The 22777-nt window shown below is 44.0% G+C and overlaps 1 protein-coding gene across 11 annotated transcripts in view; it reads right to left on the bottom strand.

The window, feature by feature from the left end:
* Positions 1–22777, bottom strand: part of tbc1d32 (TBC1 domain family, member 32) — a 418366-nt gene that overhangs the window by 149787 nt on the left and 245802 nt on the right. For all 11 annotated transcript variants that reach the window (XR_005942968.1, XR_005942970.1, XR_005942972.1 and 8 more), the window contains one exon: positions 4048–4141. Coding sequence is in view for 6 of the 11 variants with exons in the window: in XM_041187465.1 (XP_041043399.1) it covers positions 4048–4141 (94 nt within the window). In the remaining 5 variants the exon portion in view is untranslated. The remainder of the gene's footprint in view (positions 1–4047; positions 4142–22777) is intronic.

The following is a 22777-nucleotide window of genomic DNA, read 5'->3' as shown; positions in this document are numbered from 1 at the left end:
TAAGGAAGAAGGAGGACATGTCAGAGGAACTGTTTTTGAATGTAGCATCATCGGAACAGATGCGACGGAGGCGAAGGAACTGAAAGAATGGGATGGAGTCCTTACAGGAAGCGGGGTGTGAGGAGCTGTAGTCGAGATAGCTGTGGGAGTCGGTGGGTTTGTAATGGATATTGGTGGACAGTCTATCACCAGAGATTGAGACAGAGAGGTCAAGGAAGGGAAGGGAAGTGTCAGAGATGGACCACGTGAAAATGATGGAGGGGTGGAGATTGGAAGCAAAATTAATAAATTTTTCCAAGTCCTGACGAGAGCATGAGGCGGCACCGAAGTAATCATCGATGTACCGGAGAAAGAGTTGTGGAAGGGGGCCGGAGTAGGACTGCAACAAGGAATGTTCCACATACCCCATAAAGAGACAGGCATAGCTGGGGCCCATGCGGGTACCCATAGCCACACCTTTTATTTGGAGGAAGTGAGAGGAGTTGAAGGAGAAATTGTTCAGCGTGAGAACAAGTTCAGCCAGACGGAGGAGAGTAGTGGTGGATGGGGATTGTTCGGGCCTCTGTTCGAGGAAGAAGCTAAGGGCCCTCAGACCATCCTGGTGGGGGATGGAGGTGTAGAGGGATTGGACGTCCATGGTGAAGAGGAAGCGGTAGGGGCCAGGGAACTGGAAATTGTTGATGTGACGTAAGGTGTCAGAGGAATCACGGATGTAGGTGGGAAGGGACTGGACAAGGGGAGAGAGAAGGGAGTCAAGATAACGAGAAATGAGTTCTGTGGGGCAGGAGCAAGCTGAGACGATCGGTCTATCGGGGCAGTTCTGTTTGTGGATTTTGGGTAGGAGATAGAAGCGGGCCGTCCGAGGTTGGGCGACTATCAGGTTGGAAGCTGTGTTGGAAACAGTTTATCCTTGTTGCTCCTCAGTGACATCATCTGAAAACATATCAGTTTTGACATGTACACTGACAACACCAGCTTTATGTCATCCTACTTTTCTCATACTGTGAATAAATTGTCAGACTGCTTCTCCGACATCCAGTAGTAAATGGAAAGAATTTCCTTCAATTAAATATTCAGAAGACTGATGCCATTCTTTTCGGTCCCTGCAACAAACTGTTTCCTAGCCACCGACTCCATCTCTCTTCCTGGAAACTACCTGAGGCTGAACCAGGTGGTTCGCAAACCCGGTGTCAAACCTGACCCCCAAGATGAGTTTCCAACCACTTATGAAAAAAGGTTGGACAGGTTGGGCCTATACCCATTTCAGTTCAGAAGAATGAGATATGATCTTAGTCTGCATATAAGGTCTTGAGGGGATTTGAAACGGGGAAGATGTTTTCACTTGTGGGAAAGACTAGAACCAGGGGACACAGTTTAATAATAAGAGGTATACCGGTTAAGACAGAGATGAGGAGAAATTTTTTCTCCCAAAGGATCGTATGTGAAATTCTCTTCTTCAGAAAGCATTGGAGGCTGGGTCATTGAATTTATTCAAGGCAGAGTTAGGGAGATTTTTGATAGTCAGTGGTGTCAAGGATTATGGGGGCAGATGGAAAAGTGGAGTTGAGACGACAACCAGATCAGCCATGGTCTTATTGAATGGCAGAACAGGCTTGAAGGGCTGAATAGCCTACTTCTGTTCTTAAGTCCCTTGCCATTATAAAGTTCACTTATTTCCACCTTCATAACATTGCCCAGCTGTGCCACTGCCTTAGCTCATTTGATACTGAAACCTTCACCCATATTTTTGTTACCCATGGACTTGACTATTCTAAAGCACTCCTGATCAGCCTCACAAGTTCTACCTATCATAAACTTGAACTCATCCAAAATTCTGCTTCTCGTGTCCTTACTTGCGCCAAGTCCTGTTTACCCATCACTCCTGTGCTCCTTGAATTGCTCAGGCATCCAGTGAAACAACATCTCAATTTTTAAATTCTCATCCCCATTTTCAAATGCCCCATGGCCTTGCCCCTTCCTATCTCTGTAATCTCCACCAGCCCTACAGCCCTCCAATGTATCTGGGCTCTTAAAATTCTGGTGTCTTTAGCATACCTGATTTTAACTGCTTCACCATTGTTGGTGTGTCTTCAGCTGCCTGAGCCTTAAACTTTGGAATTCGCTTCCTAAGCCTCTCCACTTCTCTGCCTCGCTTTCATCCTTTAAGATGCTCCTTAAAGCTGACCTCTCTGGCCAAACCTTTGGTCATCTGCTCTAATATCTCCTTATTTGGCCCATGTCCTATTTTGTTTCACAATCTAATATGTAGAACCGATTGGGATATTTTATGTTTAAGGTGCTATATAAATACAAATTTGTATTACAGTTCTCTGGATACTAACGTATGAACATATAGAGCAGGATTTTGGGGTCACTGGGCAGGTGGGCCCAGGAAACAGTCTGCTGCCCACAATCAGCCCCCGACCACGATTTCACACTGGCTAACCAATTAACTGCTAGCCAGCGTGAAAGGCACACAGAGAAGCTCAGCACTGCCAAGTGGGAGTGGGAGGATTGTGAGCGCAGGTGAGCGTGCACTGAAAGCTCCCTGAATTTAAAAATTAAAAATAAAGCTTTTGAAAATCAGAAAAACATGTTCCCACATAGGACTTACTCACATGAACATAAACAAAATAAAAATTATGTGAAAACATTTTTATTTTAAAAAAAATTAATGTCGGAAATCTCATCCCGCCAGTGGATGAGGTTTCCTAAAGCATCCAAAGACCAGCTGGCCAATTCGCCCGCCAACCATAAAGTTGGATGGGCAGTGAAAAATGGCAGTTAATTGAAACTTTAATGGCCTTGATAGGTCTCCTAATTGTCAGCGGGCCCTCTGCTGACTCTCGTGCATACCCGCTGACCGAAATATCACACGAGTGCGCGGTGACGTTGGGACGCTTGCCCGATGTCATCGTGCGGTCTCTTACACCTGACCGGGTCAGGCGCATACACACGCGCCCGCAGAACATAAAATCCTGCCCATAATGTATTTGTCTTAAAATTTCTCTGTTCAGATAAGCTGGTTAACATTCCTGCTAAAATAGCAGAGAAAAATTTCCGACAAATGCATGTAACATTTTTTGCCAGTATCCCATAGCATAATGTCAGGGTTCATGGGTAAAAGCCAAACATGCAAGGGTAAAAACAAAATATAAGGTCTTAATTCTACTGTTACCAAACATGCTCATCTGCAAAGCAACACAGAAAAGCTGTTTGAAATAAGAAGATGCACTGATACAACCGCATGCTAATCCTTCTATCATGCTCACTACCTGGTTATCATCATCGCTTTAGCTACTTTGGATTTCTGGAAGCTGCCCTGAAAGGGCCATCAGAGCTTGACAGGGTTGCTTCAATGATATGGTCAGCTCAGTTTTAGTTATCATGGTATGAATTTTATTTTGATACACCTTGAATCCAAAAGGAATGAAGGGACATCGGAGGCACAGAAAAGCGGTCACTTACAATTTAAATATAAAACAAAATAAGGAAAACATAAGGTACAGAAACAGTAATAACAACAGAAAGTAAAATGCTTTGAATAGTAACTATGAGAAGAAAGAAATGAAGATGGCTATAGTGTACATTTAAATTATTCAATTTTGCTGTAAACATATATTTTACTGATCTTACAGTAATAGTTATCTTAACATCTTAGCAGCACTATTTTTTCATAGTAAGTTAGACTTTCAGCATCAATGTATGTGAGCTGAAGGCTTATGTTTGGAAACAACTGGTCTAGCTCTACCCTTAGGATTATGTTTTCTAGTTCTATAGTTATAGTTATAATCATAAAATATTCTGCAATGGCAAAGGCCATGGTGTAGCAGTTCTGGTCACTGGTGTTTATTCCATCTACAGCAGTCTACACAAAATAATCATCTCCTTCAATAATACGAGAAAATCATGTTACCTGTAAAGAGTATGAAAGAATGTAATTTGCAATCCTTAGCTGAAGTGTAAGGCTGTTTGTTCCCATTACGTTAAATATTACAAAGTGTGAACTCCACTGGCCACAAATGCACTAGTTTTCTAGCATCTTACCTTGTTTTAGAGTAAGGTTTTTCAAAGACTCTCGAAGGTAACACTTTGGCAAAGGGTAAGAGGAAAATAGTGGCCAACGATATGGGTCATTTCCCTGAAAAAAAAAGTGCAATATGAAATTGTAAAAACATATGTAAAACAATGTTTCCCCAGATTACAAATTACAGCTTATATATTTATTGATTTTTTTTTTTAAAACAGTATCTTGCGTCATTTATGTTTTCAGAGTTCACTGCTTTCTCACTGAAGACAGTATATTGTAATGCAATAACACTAAATTGAAAACAAAAAATGCAGAATGGTAGATATCCTTTTCTTTCTCCGTGAATGCAAAAGCTAACATAGCTATCCACGCAGGCAGCATTCTTAGATCATACTGATGTCTTTGCATAAGATGTTGAAGCCCCAAGGGAAAATAACTACTGTAATTTCAGCATGATTCCTAATATTTCTCTATTGGCAGTAATTTTCTCATCCTTTGTATAAAGTTGACAGCTAATAGAAGCATGTAGCATACAAAGGAAACACTGCAGCAAATACTACATCCTGAGCATACTGATGAGCGTTATCACAAAATGGGACTAAGTTTGTCTGAAAAATAAACGAAAAAAAAACTGTAGAAAGATTATAGATCATATCCACCATGAGTTGCACACCACTCAAATTATTTAATATTTTAAAATCAAGACTCTGCAGTTATGATGTAATTTTTATTAAAAGTGCAGTGAATTCAAATAATTATGAATTGTCATTTTTGATTATTAATCATTTGAAGACTGTAGAATTTCTGTAACAAATCAAAATACATATTCATGTGGATCTTCAAAAAACACTACTATTTAAATTTTTGTTTTTACAATTTCTCAAGCTGAAAATTCATCACTGTGATTGCATTCAGAAAGCTATAAAGGCCCCTTAGTACGAAAACACAAGTTGTGGCTTTTACATCGTTTCAATAGAATTTCTAGAATGTTGAGATTAAAGTAAGATTAATTGTGCAAAATCCTTTGAATTGCTTATTGAACAAAATCGAAATAAACAAAGTTTATAGTAAATAATTTCATAAATAATGATGGTTAGGGAAAAGTAAAAGCCACCAGGAAAATATTTTAGCTAATTTATTAACAAGACAAATAGAAGGGGCAATTCAATGGCATGAACTGACGCACACTGTCCTTCTCAGTTTGAACAAATTCTGTAATATCTCTGATGCTGTTATAGATTCTAAGTGAAATGAGTGTGGACAGTTTTAATCAGATTCCCAGTGAATAGAAATTTGTAACTCATAATCTCCCCGATGTGGCACTTACTAGCATTAATTCAACAATACTGCTTGATAAGGCAAGATGTTAATAAATTCATGACCTAACTGTAATCCATGATTAATGAAGTTGTGCGTGGGATGTGTCAGTCTGCTCGTGAGCTGAATATTTCTTCATTCAATAGTTCTCCAATGGATATTCTACTTTTAACACTAAAATGACAATAAAAAAAATCCTTATTAAAAAGGAAATCTCCTGGGATGTGACAATGATGACAAAAAGACATTTATTGCATATATGTGCCTGTCGTCTTGAGGTTTTTTACAATGATTAAGCCATTTTAGAGATCACACATGGTCATAGTGTGGAAATATAATGATCCTCAGAGTGACAGGTTCCCACTCCTGAATGACATTATTGAAGAGGTTGGGTTGTTCCAAAAACAAGGTTCAGTGGTTTTCATGGTGATGCTTTCCTGGTTCCAGTCCATAAATGATTTTTTGTCATTTCATAACTTAGCATGGTGTTGTGAATATCAAATTCATATGTTTTAGGATATAACTTATAATTCTATGTAGATAAATGGGGGCATCTGATAAGCAACTGTGAAATAAATGCAATTCAAAGAATTTGGAGTCAATTACAGTTAAAAACTAACCTATGTTTAGCGTACAATGTCATGGGTAGGGTTGTAAAAGCAATAAACAATAGGGGGTCTATCTTAACATAATAGAACCAGAAGGTCTGCCCTTAATTCCGTAAAAGATTTAAATTATGTATGTAGCTCCCAGATCATAAGAAGGTAAAACCAGGTTTTAAACAAGACAGTTCCTTAACAGGCCTGCAATTCTGGGAGAGGGGGTTCATATGTTTCCATTAGCAACATAAATTATTCATATGGGTTACAGAATCAAAGAGTAGCATGGAAGGTAAAATGATTTGTTTACTGTTCTGTTTGAGAGCATCCAAGAGCATGCCACGTTATCTGGAAGATGAGTTGTCAGAGTGAAATGTTCCTTTGTTTAATATATCTGTGTGTTTTTGCTGACAGAAACAGACTGTTCAGTTTGGATTTCATTAGGGAAAAGCAGCTGGGAGGTTCGCTGTAGCTTGCAGCTAGTGGAAGAAATTTGCAGTGATCTTCACAGAGCCTTACGGCAGAAAACAGACAGTCTGAATAGGAAGCTTAGAAAAAGCTATACAGAATTTGTGGAAACAGATTGGGAAAAAACAGTTTATGTAAGTCAAAAGCCAGGACAAGGAAATGAAGAGTCCATGGTTGTGAGGTCTTTAAAGAAAATAGGAGGTTCACTTAGCCGATAACGGAAGAGTTCCCATATAATTGGTACCTCAACGAATAGCAGGAATACGAAGGGGAATTAAAGTAAATTTCAGAGGACTGTGACAAAGCTTTTGGGTTGGTCCCAGGACACAGGAAAGAATCTTCAAGATTTTGTAAGTTAAGCGAACTCTTGAGTAGTGGGGGGTGGGAAAAGACGAAGTATAAAGTAGAACTAGAGTTTATAGCATAAGTCCTTATAATCTAGAATGTTAATTTGGTGGCGTTTGTTTTGTTAAGTTTTGCTTTACCAATACAATAAAATTTGTTTTTGTTAAAAAACATGAAATCATGTGGCATAGTTAATTGCAGGGTGTTCAGATACCAGTAAACATTTATGGTCCCTAACAAGATCCTAACAATGGTGTAAGTTGAACTCCAAACTTCTGGGTTGCAGTTCCCAGTACCATAACCAATACAGTATCACATTCCACACACCACTTTTTTTTTTGGGGGGGGTTGGGGGTGCGGGTTCAGGCAAGAACCACTCCTTACTGAAAAAAAATTACATGAGCAATAATTTTCATTTATCTTGTTTTGTGAAATAACAGGCATGTGACCAACCATGCTCCCACACAACATCATACAAGGGCTTGCTTGACCCTCCAGCTTCCATTTGCTCCCCACTCTTCTCTAAAAGGCATTTCCTCAAAAAGAAAATTAATTAATAATGTCACTTCCGACCAGGCTTCGAAGATGGCTGAATGAAAGCCTAGCGTATTCACTATGTTCCAAGGAATAATTCTGATGGAGTTAAATGAAGTGGATAATCTTTTTTTCTAGATTGGATGCTCCACACACTACTGCTGATTGAACAAATGACACCTTGAGGAGGAGAGAGATTAATAATTCCCTCAATCACTACAAGCTTGCTATATGAACGATAGAATGAGTAAACTGTAGAAGTCCATTGAAAGTGACAACTCTTGTGGACAGCAGTTAGTCCTATGACATGGTATGCCGCGATTTACAAAAGGCTTTCCACATGGAAGATTATTAAATTAAACTCAATTGTGGGGGGTGTGGATAAGAAACTGGTGGAAGATTAGAAAACAATTAAGATGAAATAGATCTTCAATAGTAATACAAAATGAGCAATAACAAATTGGCAGCCTGTTTAACAACCCACCCAATTTTCTTTTCTGATAACTTTTATTGGCATGGAAAACGGTTCAGTACAGAACAATACTCAGGATTAAAGTGATGAATTATGAGGACAAGGTGCATAAACCCAGCAAGTATTTTTAAAAATTCTTTCACAGGACATGGGTGTCGCTGGCTAGCCCAGCATTATTGCCCATCCCCAATTCCCCTCGCGAAGGTGGTGGTGAGCTTCCTTCTTGAACTGCTGTAGCCCACATGATGTAGATACACTCTCGTGCTGTTAGGGAGGGAGTTCCAGAATTTTGACCCAGCAACAGTGAAGAAATAGCGATATAGTTCCAAGTCAGGATGGTGCATGGCTTGGAGGGGAGCTTGTAGGTCGTGGTGCTCCCATGCATTTGCTGCCCTTGTCCTTCTAGGTTTGGAAGGCCCTTGGGTTAAGACCATTGAGGATGAATCCAATTGAGCCATTTCAGATGATTAAGAGATTCGATAGGGTAGACAAAGAAGTTATTTATGTTTGTGGTGGAAACAAGAAAAAAGGGACATAATCTTAAATTTAGAGCTGGGCCATTTAGTATCTGATTAGGAAGCACATTTTCCATACGTAGTAGAAATCCAGAATTCGCACTACCAAAATGCTATGGGTATGGTGGGGACATGGGCAAGAGAGTTGAATTCAAGACATCAGGTCAGAGCGACTGCCCTTGATAACATAGAAACATGGAAAATAGGAGCAGGTGTAGGTCATTCGACCCTTTGAGCCTGCTCTGCCATTCATTATGGTCATTGCTGATCATCCAACTCAATAGCCTGCCCCCGCTTTCTCTCCATATCCTTTAATCACTTTCGCCCCAAGAGCTATATCTAATCCTTCTTGAAAACATACAATGTTTTGGCCTCAACTACTTTCTGTAATAGCAAATTCCACAGACTCACCACTCTCTGGGTGAAAAAATTTCTCCTCAACTCAGTCCTAAATGGTCTACCCCATATCCTCAGACTGTGACCCCCTGATTCTAGACTCCCCCACCATTGGGAACATCCTTCCTGCATCAACCCTGACTGGTCCTGTTAGAATTTTATAGATTTCTATGAGATCCCACCTCATTCTTCTGAACTCCAGTGAATATAATCCTAATTGACTTAATCTCTCCTCATATGTCAGTCCCACTATCACAGCAATCAGTCTGGTAAACCTTCATTGCATTCCCTCTATAGCAAGAACATCCTTCCTCAGATAAGGAGACCAAAACTGTACATAATATTCCAGGTGTAGTCTCACCAAGGCCCTGTATAATTACAGCAAGACATCCCTGCTCCTGTACACAAATCCTCTGGCTATGAAAACCAACATACCATTTGCCTTCTTTACCACCTGCTGCACCTGCATGCTTACCTTCAGCGGCTGGTGTACGAGGACACCCAGGTCTCGTTGCACATTCCCCTCTCTCAATTTATAGCCATTCAGACAATAATCTGCCTTCCTGTTTTTGCTACCAAAGTGGATAACTTCACATATATCCACATTATACTGCATCTGCCATGTATTTGCCCACTATACTCAGCTTGTCCAAATCACACTGAAGCATCTCTGCATCCTCCTCACAGCTCACCCTCCCACCCAGCTTTGTGTCATCTGCAAATTTGGAGATATTACATCTAAATCATTAATATATATTGTGAATAGCTGGGGTGCCAGCACCGATCCCTGCAGTACCCCACTAGTCACTGCCTGCCATTCAGAAAAAGACCCGTTTATTCCTACTCTGTTTCCTGTCTGCCAACCAATTTTCTACCCATCTCAATACACTATCCCCAATCCCATGCACTTTAATATTACTCGCTAATCTCATATGTGGGACTCTGTCGAAAGCCTTCTAAAAGTCCAAATAAACCACATCCACAGGCTTCACCTCATCAAGTCTACTAGTTACATTCTCGAAAAATTCCAGTAGATTTGTCAAGCATGATTTCCCTTTCGTAAATCCATGCTGACTCTTGTCTGATTCTGCCACTTTTTTTCCAAGTGCTTAGTTATTAAATCTTTTATAATGGACTCTAGAATTTTCCCCACTACCAAGGTCAGGCTGATTGGTCTATAATTCCCTGTTTTCTCTCTACCCCCCCCCCACCGCCTTTGTAAATAGTGGGGTTATATTAGCTACCCTCCAACCTGTAGGAACTGTTCCAGAATCTATAGAATCTCGGAAGATGACCACCAATGAATCCACTATTTCGAGGGCTACTTCCTTAAGTACTCTGGGATGTAGATTATCAGGCCCTGGGATTTATCAGCCTTCAATCCCATCAATTTCCCAACACCGTTTCCCTACTAATATTGATTTCTTCCAGTTTCTCCCTCTCACTAAACCCTGTGCTCCCCAACATTTCTGGTATGTTATTTGTGTCCTCCTTTGTGAAGGCAGAACCAAAGTATGTATTTAGTTGGTCAGCCATTTCTTTGTTCCCCATTATAAATTCCCCTGTTTCTGACTGTAAGGGACCTACATTTGTCTTCACCAGTCTTCTTCTTTTCACATACCTATAGAAACCTTTACAGTCAGTTTTTATGTTCCCCGCAAGCTTACTCTCATACTCTATTTTCCCCTTCTTAATCAATCCCTTAGTCATCCTTTGCTGAATTCTAAACTGCTCCCAATCCTCAGGTCTGTTGTTTTCTCGGGCCAATTTGTATGCCTCTTCCTTGGATCTTATACTATCTCTAATTTCCCTTGTAAGCCATGGTTTGGCCACCTTTCCTGTTTTACTTTTGCGCCAGACAGGAATAAACAATTGTTGCAGTTCACCCATGCATTCTTTGAACGTTTGCCATTGCCTATCCACTGTCATCCCTTTAAGTAACATTTCCCAATCCATCATGGCCAACTCGCGCCTCATGCCATCATAGTTTCCTTTAAGATTCAGGATCCTATTCTCACAATCAACAACATCTCTATCCATCTTGAAGAAAAATTCTATCACATATCGCTTATCCCCAAGGGGCCTCACACAACTAGATTGCCAATTATTCCTTTCTCATTACACAATACCCAGTCTAGGAAGGCCTGTTCTCTAGTTGGTTCCTCAACATATTGGTCCAGAAAACCATCCTGTATACACTCCAGGAATTCCTCCTCTACCGTATTCTTACTAATTTGATTTGCTCAACCTATCTGCAGAATTAAGACACCCATAATTACAGATGTTCCTTTATTGCATGCATCTCTAATTTCCTGCTTAATGCCATTCCCAATATCACCACCACAATTTGGGGGTCTATATCTAATCCCCCCTAACATTTTTTTGCCCCTTAGCATTTCTCAGCTCTACCCATACAGATTCCATATCGTTGGAGCTAATATTTTTCCTCACTATTGCGCCTATTTCCTCGTTAACCAGCAATGCAACTCCACCGCCTTCTCCTTCTTGTCTGTCCTTCCTAAATACTGAATACCCCTGGATATTTAGTTCCCATCCCTGGTCACCGTGCAGCCATGTCTCTGTAATCCTGACTATATCATACCTGTTTACATCTATTTGCACGGTTAACTCATCCACTTAATTGCGAATGCTCCTCTCGTTAAGGCACAAAGCCTGAAGGCTTGTCTTTTTAAAATTACTTGTCCCGTTCCTGCTATTTTTCACTGAGGCCCAGTTTGATTCTTGCCGTTGATTTCTCTGCCTATCACTTTTTTTATTCCCCTTTCTGACTTTGGCTCTTGTCCTTGATTCCCCCTCCTCTGACTCCTTGCATGGGTTCCTATCCCCCTGCCATTTCAGTTTAAACCCTCCCCAACCACTCTAGCAATCATTCCCCCTAGGACATCAATCCCGGTCCTGCCCAGGTGTAACTCCTCCAGTTTGTACCGGTCCCACCTCCCCAAGGACTTGTCCCAGTGTCGCAAGAATCTGAGACCCTCTCCCTCACACCAGCTCTTCAGCCGTGTATTCATCCGATCAATCCTGCTATTTCTATTCTGACTAGCACGTGGTACTGGTAGTAATCCTGAGATCACTACCTTTTTTCAACTTTTCAACTCACTTCCTAACTCCCTATATTCTGTTTTTAGGACCTCATCCCTTTTTTTTAACCTATGTCGTTTGTACCAATGTGTACCATGGCCACTGGCTATTCACCCTTCCCCTTCAGAATGTCCTGTAGCCACTCAGACATCCTTGATCCTAGCACCAGGGAGGCAACATACCATCTTCGAGTCTCGTTTGCAGCCACAGAAATACCTATCTCTTCCCCTTACAATTGAATCCCCTATAACTATTGCATTCCCACACTTTTTACTCCTCCCCTGTGCAGCAGAGCCAACCGTAGTGCAACAAATTTGCCTGTTGCTGCTTTCCCCTGAGAGGCCATACCCCACCACAGTAACCAAAATGGTATATCTGTTTTGCAGAGGAATAGCCACAGGAGATTCCTGCACTGCCTGCCTAGTCTTCTTGCTTTGCCTGGTGGTCACCCATTCCCTTCCTGCCTGTGGACTCTTCGCCTGCAGTGTGACCAACTCTCTATACGTGCTATGCATAATACTCTCCGCCTCGTGGATGCTCCAGTGCTCCCAACCGCCATTCCAGCTCCGAAACCCAGGCTTCCAGGAGCTGCAGCTGGAGACACTTCCCACACACATGCTGGCCCTGGAAATATTCCCAGCTTCCCACATAGAGTAGGGGGAGCACACCACTGCTTTGAGCTCTCCTGCCATGACTTACCCTTTTAAATTAAATTAAACCTTTTGGAAGATACTTAATATCAAATAATATCAATTGCTCTAGGGCCCTTCTTTCCTTGTTACAGAATATAAGCCCTTACAAACGATGAACCACAAAATAAGACCTTAAAAACTACAAGCGATAAAAGTAGTAAATACTTACCCAACCGTACTCACGGTACTCAAAGGATCACCTCATTCCCTCAGTCACCAAACTCTTACTTAAGCACTCTACTGCAGCCCAAAGTCAGCACTGTAAGATGGCCTGTTTTTATAGTCTCTGAATCTAGCCTCTGAATACCTGTTTCAGCCAGTTATCTAATTAACTAATTGCTGCTGCAAGCAGAGCCTATATGAACCCTGTTTTAAAACTGGCCTAAAACTCACCTTCTTCCAATCCAAACTGCAACTTTTATTTAATTACTAAATTAAAGAAAGACTAGACTTTAGATAGAAATTAACCTTTAAATTCCATCAGTCACCAAACTCCAACTTAAGCACTCTACTGCAGCCCTAAGCAGCACTCCAGTGCAGACAAACAACACAGCATTTGACCATGTGTGTCATCGATAAGCCCAAGCAACAGTGAAGTCAATGGAATTGGGGGTAAAATCTCCACTTGTTTATGGTTGCTTGAGGCCAATCATAGGAGGTTTACAGCACAGAAAGCGGCCACTGGCCCATCATGTCTGCACCAGACATCATCTGTCCCAGGGTATCATTGCACAAGTTCCTCAGGGTAGTGTCCTGTAGGACCCACTACTTTTAACTGCTTCATCAATGATCTTCCCTCCATCACAAGGTCAGAGTGATGATGATAGCACAGTGTTCAGTGCCATTTGGGCTCCTCCGATAATGAAGCAGTCTATGTCCACATAGAACTGGACAACTGGCCTGGGCTGATATGTGACAAGGAACACTAATGTCACACAACCTTTTTTTTAATTCATTCATGGGATGTGGGCTTTGCTGGCTGGGCCAGCATTTATTGCCCATTCCTAGTTGCCCTTGAGAAGGTGGTGGTGAGCTGCCTTCTTTAACAATGCAGTCCAAGTGGCATAGGTACACTAACAGTGCTGTTAGGAAGGGGGTTCCAGGATTTTGACCCAGCAGTGAAGGAATGACAATATATTTTCAAGTCAGGATGGTGAGTGACTTGGAGGGGAACTTCCAGGTGGTGGTGTTCCCATGTATCTGCTGCCCTTGTCCTTATAGAAGGTAGTGGTCATAGGTTTGGAAGGTGCTGTCTAAGGAGCCTTGGTGAGTTCCTTGCAGATGCTGCTTCGGTGGTGGAGGGAATGAATGTTTGTGGACGTGGTGCCAATCAAGCGGGCTGCTTTGTCCTGGAAGGTGTCAAGCTTCTTGAGTGCTGTTGGAGCTGCACTCATCCAGGCAAGTGGAGAGTATTCTATCACACTTCTGACTTGTGCCTTGTAGATGGTGGACAGGCTCTGGGGAGTCAGGAGGTGAGTTACTTGTCGCAGGATTCCCAGCCTCTGACCTGCTCTTGCAGTCACAGTACTGAAGGAGACAATGGTGTGGTGGTATTATCACTTGACTGATAATCCAGCAACCCAGGGTAATGTCCTGGGGACCGGGGTTCAAATCCCACCACGAAAGAATTCAATAAAAAAATCCCAAATCGATGATGATCACCACAAAACCATTGTCGATTGTTATAAAAACTCCTCTAGTTCACTACTGCCCTTCCGGGAAGGAAATCTGCCATCCTTGCCCAGTCCGGCCTACATGTGACTCCAGGCCCACTGCAATATGGTTCACTCTTAACTGCCCCTATGAAATGGCCGAGCAAGCCACTTGGTTCAAGGGACAATTAGGGATGGACAATAAATGCTGACCTAGCCAGTGATGCCCACATCTTGTAAATGATTTATTTAAAAAGTTATATGGCTAGTCCAGTTCAGTTTTTGGTCAATGGCAACCCCCAGGGTGTTGGTAGTGGGGTATTCAGCGATGGCAATGACATTAAATGTCAATGGGCGATGGATAGATTCTCTCTTGTTGGAAATGGCATTGCCTAGCACTGCGTGGCATGAATGTTGCTTGCCACTTGTCAACCCTAGCCTGGATATTGTCTGCATTTGGACATGGCTGCTTTAGTAGTTGAGGAGTCACAAATGGTGCTGAACACTATACAAGTATCAGTAAAACACCCCCCCCCTTCTGGCCTTATGATGGAAGGAAGATCATTGATAAAGCAGCTGAAGATGGTTGGGCTGAGGATACTACCCTGAGGAACTCCTGCAGTGAAGCCCTGGAGCTGAGATGACTGACCTCTAACAACCACAACCAATTTTCCTTTGTGTTAGGTATGACTCCAACCGTGGAGAGTTTGCCCCGATTACCATTGACTCCAGTTTTGCTAGGGCTCCTTGATGCCACACTCGGTCAAATGATGCCTTGATGTCAAGGGCAGTCACTTTCACCTCTGGAGTTCAGACACCTTATCAATTGCCTTCTGGAAATCCAAGTACAGTACATCCGCGGCTCCCCTTTATCCACAGCACACGTTACTCCTTCAAAGAACTCTGACAAGTTGGTTAAACATAATTCCCTTTTCACAAAACCATGTTGACTCTTCCAAATTAACTTGTGTTTTTCTAAGTGCCCAGCTATAACCTCTTTAATGATCGACTCTAACACGTTCCCCATGACAGGCATCAATCTAACTGGCCTACAGTTTCCTGTTTTCTGCCTCCCCCCCATCTTGAGGGGTTATATTTGCCACTTTCCTGTCCGATGGAACCTTTCCAGAATCTGGGGAATTTCAGAACATTAGCACCAACACATCTATTACCTCATTAGCCACCCTCTTTTAAGAACCTAGGATGAAGTCCATCTGGACCTGGAGATTTGGCTGTACCACTTCCCTAGTGATTGTAATTTCACCCAGGTCCTCTCTCCCCTCCACCTCCTGATTCACAGCTATTACTGGAATGTTTTTTGTGTATCCTCTATAGTGAAGGCAAAGGCTAAATATTTGTTCATTTTGTCTGCCAGTTCCTTATTATCTTCTATTAACTCCCTCTTCTCACTCTCTAGAGGACCAACACTCATTTCACTAACTCGTTTCCTGTTTAAATACCTGTGGAAACTCTTGCTGTCAACTTTTACATTTCTAGCTAGCTTCCTCTCATACTCTAATTTCTTTCTCCTGATTAACCTTTTAATCATCTCTGCCATTCTTTATACCATCTACAAAGCACAAGTCAGGATAGTGATGGAATACTCTCCACTTGCCTTAATGAGTGCATTCCAACAACACTACCCAGGAGAAAGCAGCCCACTTGTTCAGAACCCCCTTCCATTACCTCAAACTTACACTCCCTCCACCTATGGTGCACAGTGCCCGTAGTGTGTACCATATGCAACTCTCAGCATTACAGCATCTCGCCAAACCTCCTTCAACAGCATCTTCCAAACCCTCGCCCTCTATCCCTAGAAGGACAAGGGAGCAGGTGCATGGGAACACCACCATCTGCAAGTTTCCCTAACCCCACGCACCATCCTGATCTGGAACCATACCATCGTTCTTTCACTGTCACTGGTTCAAAAACCTGGAACTCCCTAACTGCACTTTGGGTGTACCTACATCAAATGGACTACAGCAGTTCAAGAAGTTGGCTCACCACCACTGCTTAACAGCAATTAGGAATGGGCAACAAATGCTGGCCTTGCCAGCAACGAGAAAAAAAAGTTTTCAAGACTGAGATCGACAGATTTATGTTAAATAAGGATATCACGGGATAGGGATCAAAGTAGATAAATGGGACTGGTCAATCATGCTCTGATTGAATGGTAGAACAGGTTTGAGGGATTGAATGGTTGTAGTGATTAGGTGACGGATCCAGCAGCTTCCACAACATGACAATCTGTGGAGAAGTGCACAACCTGCATTGTCTGGGGCTGCTGCATAGAATCGAAAGCATTGAAATGGGAATAATTTCTTGCACAGTCCCAAACAACAGACGCCTTGTCAATCCTTAGTAGGGTCTGCTAACCCTCAGGTGATTTTAGGTCATTCAAAGGTTGCGGATGACAAAATCAGTAAGTACTTTTAGATAAAAACAGAATTACCTGGAAAAACTCAGCAGGTATGGCAGCATCGGCGGAGAAGAAAAGAGTTGACGTTTCGAGTCCTCATGACCCTTCGACAGAACTTGAGTTCGAGTCCAAGAAAGAGCTGAAATATAAGCTGGTTTAAGGTGTGTGTGTGGGGGGCGGAGAGATAGAGAGACAGAGAGGTGGAGGGGGGGGGTGTGGTTGTAGGGACAAACAAGCAGTGATAGAAGCAGATCATCAAAAGATGTCAACGACAATAGTACAATAGAACACATAGGTGTTAAAGCTAAAGTTGGTGATATTATCTAAACGAATGTGCTAATTAAGAATGGATGGTAGGGCACTCAAGGTATAGCTCTAGTGGGGTTTTTTTTTATATAATGGAAATAGGTGGGAAAAGGAAAATCTTTATAATTTATTGGAAAAAAAAAAGGAAGGGGGAAACAGAAAGGGGGTGGGGATGGGGGAGGGAGCTCACGACCTAAAGTTGTTGAATTCAATATTCAGTCTGGAAGGCTGTAAAGTCCCTAGTCGGAAGATGAGGTGTTGTTCCTCCAGTTTGCGTTGGGCTTCACTGGAACAATGCAGCAAGCCAAGGACAGACATGTGGGCAAGAGAACAGGGTGGAGTGTTAAAATGGCAAGCGACAGGGAGGTTTGGGTCATTCTTGCGGACAGACCACAGGTGTTCTGCAAAGCGGTCGCCCAGTTTACGTTTGGTCTCTCCAATGTAGAGGTGACCACATTGGGAGCAACGAATGCAGTAGACTAAGTTGGGGGAAATGCAAGTGAAATGCTGCTTCACTTGAAAGGAGTGTTTGGGTCCTTGGACGGCGAGGAGAGAGGAAGTGAAGGGGCAGGTGTTGCATCTTTTGCGTGGGCATGGGGTTGTGCCATAGGAGGGGGTTGAGGAGTAGAGGGTGATGGAGGAGTGGACCAGGGTGTCCCGGAGGGAGCGATCCCTACGGAATGCCGATAAGGGGGGTGAAGGGAAGATGTGTTTGGTGGTGGCATCATGCTGGAGTTGGCGGAAATGGCGGAGGATGATCCTTTGAATGCGGAGGCTGGTGGGGTGATAAGTGAGGACAAGGGGGACCCTATCATGTTTCTGGGAGGGAGGAGAAGGCGTGAGGGCGGATGCGTGGGAGATGGGCCGGACACGGTTGAGGGCCCTGTCAACGACCGTGGGTGGAAAACCTCGGTTAAGGAAGAAGGAAGAAGGAGGACATGTCAGGGGAACTGTTTTTGAATGTAGCATCATCGGAACAGATGCGACGGAGGCGAAGGAACTGAGAGAATGGGATGCAGTCCTTACAGGAAGCGGGGTGTGAGGAGCTGTAGTCGAGATAGCTGTGGGAGTCGGTGGGTTTGTAATGGATATTGGTGGACGGTCTATCACCAGAGATTGAGACAGAGAGGTCAAGGAAGGGAAGGGAAGTGTCAGAGATGGACCACGTGAAAATGATGGAGGGGTGGAGATTGGAAGCAAAATTAATAAATTTTTCCAAGTCCTGACGAGAGCATGAAGCGGCACCGAAGTAATCATCGATGTACCGGAGAAAGAGTTGTGGAAGGGGGCCGGAGTAGGACTGCAACAAGGAATGTTCCACCTACCCCATAAAGAGACAGGCATAGCTGGGGCCCATGCGGGTACCCATAGCCACACCTTTTATTTGGAGGAAGTGAGAGGAGTTGAAGGAGAAATTGTTCAGCGTGAGAACAAGTTCAGCCAGACGGAGGAGAGTCGTGGTGGATGGGGATTGTTCGGGCCTCTGTTCGAAGAAGAAGCTAAGGGCCCTCAGACCATCCTGGTGGGGGATGGAGGTGTAGAGGGATTGGACGTCCATGGTGAAGAGGAAGCGGTAGGGGCCAGGGAACTGGAAATTGTTGATGTGACGTAAGGTGTCAGAGGAATCACGGATGTAGGTGGGAAGGGACTGGACAAGGGGAGAGAGAAGGGAGTCAAGATAACGAGAAATGAGTTCTGTGGGGCAGGAGCAAGCTGAGACGATCGGTCTACCGGGGCAGTTCTGTTTGTGGATTTTGGGTAGGAGATAGAAGCGGGCCGTCCGAGGTTGGGCGACTATCAGGTTGGAAGCTGTGGGAGGGAGATCCATAGAGGAGATGAGGTCAGTGACAGTCCTGGAAACAGTGGCTTGATGTTCAGTGGTGGGGTCATGGTCCAGGGAGAGGTAGGAGGAAGTGTCTGCGAGTTGACGCTCAGCCTCCGCGAGGTAGAGGTCAGTGCGCCAGACAACAACAGCACCACCCTTGTCAGCGGGTTTGATGACAATGTCAGGGTTGGACCTGAGAGAATGGAGTGCAGTAAGTTCAGAGGGAGACAGGTTAGAATGGGTGAGAGGAGCAGAGAAATTGAGACGACTAATGTCGCGCCGACAGTTCTCAATGAAAAGATCGAGAGAAGGTAAGAATCCAGAGGGAGAGGTCCAGGTGGAGGGAGAATATTGGAGATGGGTAAAAGGATCCGTTGAACTGGGAGAGGACTCCTGCCCAAAGAAGTGAGCCCGGAGACGAAGACGGCGGAAGAAGAGTTCAGTATCATGCCGAGCCCAAAATTCATTGAGGTGAAGGCGTAAGGGTATGAAACTAAGTCCTTTGCTGAGCACTGAACGTTCAGCATCGGAGAGGGGAAGGTCAGGGGGTATAGTGAATACATGGCTGGGGTTGGGACTGGAAGAAAGGGTGGGGACGGAGGGACAGGCAGGGGTGGAGGGTCCTAGATGGGTGTTGGTGTCGATGAGTTGTTGGAGCTTGCGCTCCTTAGCACTTGAGAGAAAGAGAAAAAGTTTCTTGTTGAGGCGTTGGATGAGCCGAAGGATAAAATGAAACTGGGGGCATGCGCAGCTTTGAAAAAGGGTACGGCGGTGCTGCTGGAGGGAGAGGTCGAGTGTGTTCATATGGCGGCGCATGGCACTGAGAGTGGATTTCAGAATGTGACGGGAACAGCAGTCCGAGAAACGTTTTATATCCCGGAGATACCTGTAATCCTGGGTGGGTTCGAAACATGAGGGGTGGAATTTCAGTTGAAATCCACGTGGGGTAAGTCGGAGACGGAGACAGTCACCGAGAAAGGAGATATGGCTGTGAAAGCGGGTTTTAGTAAATACCTTGTCAAACACTAGGAGGGAAATGGAAAGCAATGAAGGTGAACAAGGCAACAGAGAGATAGGGAAATCTTGTCGCAGAGGAACAGAACTTCTTCAAGGAGGTAGGCATTTCTTGAAGAGCAGTGGCAGTCAATTAAACACAGAGTTAAAACAAAAAAACTGCCCCTCCCTCTGGATTCTTACCTTCTCTCGATCTTTTCATTGAGAACTGTCGGCGCGACATTAGTCGTCTCAATTTCTCTGCTCCTCTCACCCATTCTAACCTGTCTCTCTCTGAACTTACTGCACTCCATTCTCTCAGGTCCAACCCTGACATTGTCATCAAACCCGCTGACAAGGGTGGTGCTGTTGTTGTCTGGCGCACTGACCTCTACCTCGCGGAGGCTGAGCGTCAACTCGCAGACACTTCCTCCTACCTCTCCCTGGACCATGACCCCACCACTGAACATCAAGCCACTGTTTCCAGGACTGTCACTGACCTCATCTCCTCTGGGGATCTCCCTCCCACAGCTTCCAACCTGATAGTCGCCCAACCTCGGATGGCCCGCTTCTATCTCCTACCCAAAATCCACAAACAGAACTGCCCCGGTAGACCGATCGTCTCAGCTTGCTCCTGCCCCACAGAACTCATTTCTCGTTATCTTGACTCCCTTCTCTCTCCCCTTGTCCAGTCCCTTCCCACCTACATCCGTGATTCCTCTGACACCTTACGTCACATCAACAATTTCCAGTTCCCTGGCCCCTACCGCTTCCTCTTCACCATGGACGTCCAATCCCTCTACATCTCCATCCCCCACCAGGATGGTCTGAGGGCCCTTAGCTTCTTCCTCGAACAGAGGCCCGAACAATCCCCATCCACCACTACTCTCCTCCGTCTGGCTGAACTTGTTCTCACGCTGAACAATTTCTCCTTCAACTCCTCTCACTTCCTCCAAATAAAAGGTGTGGCTATGGGTACCCGCATGGGCCCCAGCTATGCCTGTCTCTTTATGGGGTATGTGGAACATTCCTTGTTGCAGTCCTACTCCGGCCCCCTTCCACAACTCTTTCTCCGGTACATCGATGATTACTTCGGTGCCGCCTCATGCTCTCGTCAGGACTTGGAAAAAGTTATTAATTTTGCTTCCAATCTCCACCCCTCCATCATTTTCACGTGGTCCATCTCTGACACTTCCCTTCCTTGACCTCTCTGTCTCAATCTCTGGTGATAGACTGTCCACCAATATCCATTACAAACCCACCGACTCCCACAGCTATCTCGACTACAGCTCCTCACACCCCGCTTCCTGTAAGGACTCCATCCCATTCTCTCAGTTCCTTCGCCTCCGTCGCATCTGTTCCGATGATGCTACATTCAAAAACAGTTCCTCTGACATGTCCTCCTTCTTCCTTAACCGAGGTTTTCCACCCACGGTCGTTGACAGGGCCCTCAACCGTGTCCGGCCCATCTCCAGCGCATCCGCCCTCACGCCTTCTTCTCCCTCCCAGAAACATGATAGGGTCCCCCTTGTCCTCACTTATCACCCCACCAGCCTCCGCATTCAAAGGATCATCCTCCGTCATTTCCGCCAACTCCAGCATGATGCCACCACCAAACACATCTTCCCTTCACCCCCCTTATTGGCATTCCGTAGGGATTGCTGCCTCCGGGACACCCTGGTCCACTCCTCCATCACCCTCTACTCCTCAACCCCCTCCTATGGCACAACCCCATGCCCACGCAAAAGATGCAACACCTGCCCCTTCACTTCCTCTCTCCTCACTGTCCAAGGACCCAAACACTCCTTTCAAGTGAAGCAGCATTTCACTTGCATTTCCCCCAACTTAGTCTACTGCATTCGTTGCTCCCAATGTGGTCTCCTCTACATTGGAGAGATCAAACGTAAACTGGGCGACCGCTTTGCAGAACACCTGCAGTCTGTCCGCAAGAATAACCCAAACCTCCCTGTCGCTTGCCATTTTAACACTCCACCCTGCTCTCTTGCCCACATGTCTGTCCTTGGCTTGCTGCATTGTTCCAGTGAAGCCCAACGCAAACTGGAGGAATAACACCTCATCTTCCGACTAGGGACTTTACAGCCTTCCGGACTGAATATTGAATTCAACAACTTTAGGTCGTGAGCTCCCTCCCCCATCCCCTTTCTGTTTCCCCCTTCCTTTTTTTTTTCCAATAAATTATAAAGATTTTCCTTTTCCCACCTATTTCCATTATTAAAAAAAAACCCACTAGAGCTATACCTTGAGTGCCCTACCATCCATTCTTAATTAGCACATTCGTTTAGATAATATCACCAACTTTAGCTTCAACATCTATGTGTTCTATTGTACTATTGTCGTTGACATCTTTTGATGATCTGCTTTTATCACTGCTTGTTTGTCCCTACAACCACACCCCCCCCTCCACCTCTCTGTCTATCTCTCCGCCCCCCACACACACACCTTAAACCAGCTTATATTTCAGCTCTTTCTTGGACTCGAACTCAAGTTCTGTTGAAGGGTCATGAGGACTCGAAACGTCAACTCTTTTCTTCTCCGCCGATGCTGCCAGACCTGCTGAGTTTTTCCAGGTAATTCTGTTTTTGTTTTGGATTTCCAGCATCCGCAGTTTTTTTGTTTTTATCTCAGTACTTTTAGATGTTAGATATATGGAAATTAATTGAGTAAGAAGTTGTAACTTAAATGGTAGCATATTTGTAAAGTTTGAAGTTGACTATGTCTTTCATGCTGGCACTTCTGGGGAATTAGAGTAATGAAAATAAGCTCTGCAGTGTTTTTGAAGTGAAAAGAACACAATTTTCACTGTCCACTGAACAGAAAGAAGATTGCAAGTGAGGAAAGATGGCTATTTGCTCTGTAAGGCTTTGAATTTTGAAAATAAAAGTCAAGGATGAGAAAAAGTTCTTTTTTTAAACTTTAAAGATCCCACATTAATAATATTAACTCCATGACCAAAGCGTCAATCTGCAATTTGAATGTCCCTAAAATTTCGAACTCCATTATTCTGCCTGACAACTTATTTGAAGCATTTATCACTTTTAGTAAAGATGTTCTTTCTAATACTGATTATTTTTACACTATTTTAAACGTATTT

Source organism: Carcharodon carcharias, chromosome 5, assembly GCF_017639515.1.
Source record: "Carcharodon carcharias isolate sCarCar2 chromosome 5, sCarCar2.pri, whole genome shotgun sequence".
NCBI lineage: Eukaryota > Metazoa > Chordata > Chondrichthyes > Lamniformes > Lamnidae > Carcharodon > Carcharodon carcharias.
The sequence above is the reverse complement of the archived record's forward strand: the minus strand, read 5'-3'. Positions and strand labels throughout refer to the sequence as shown.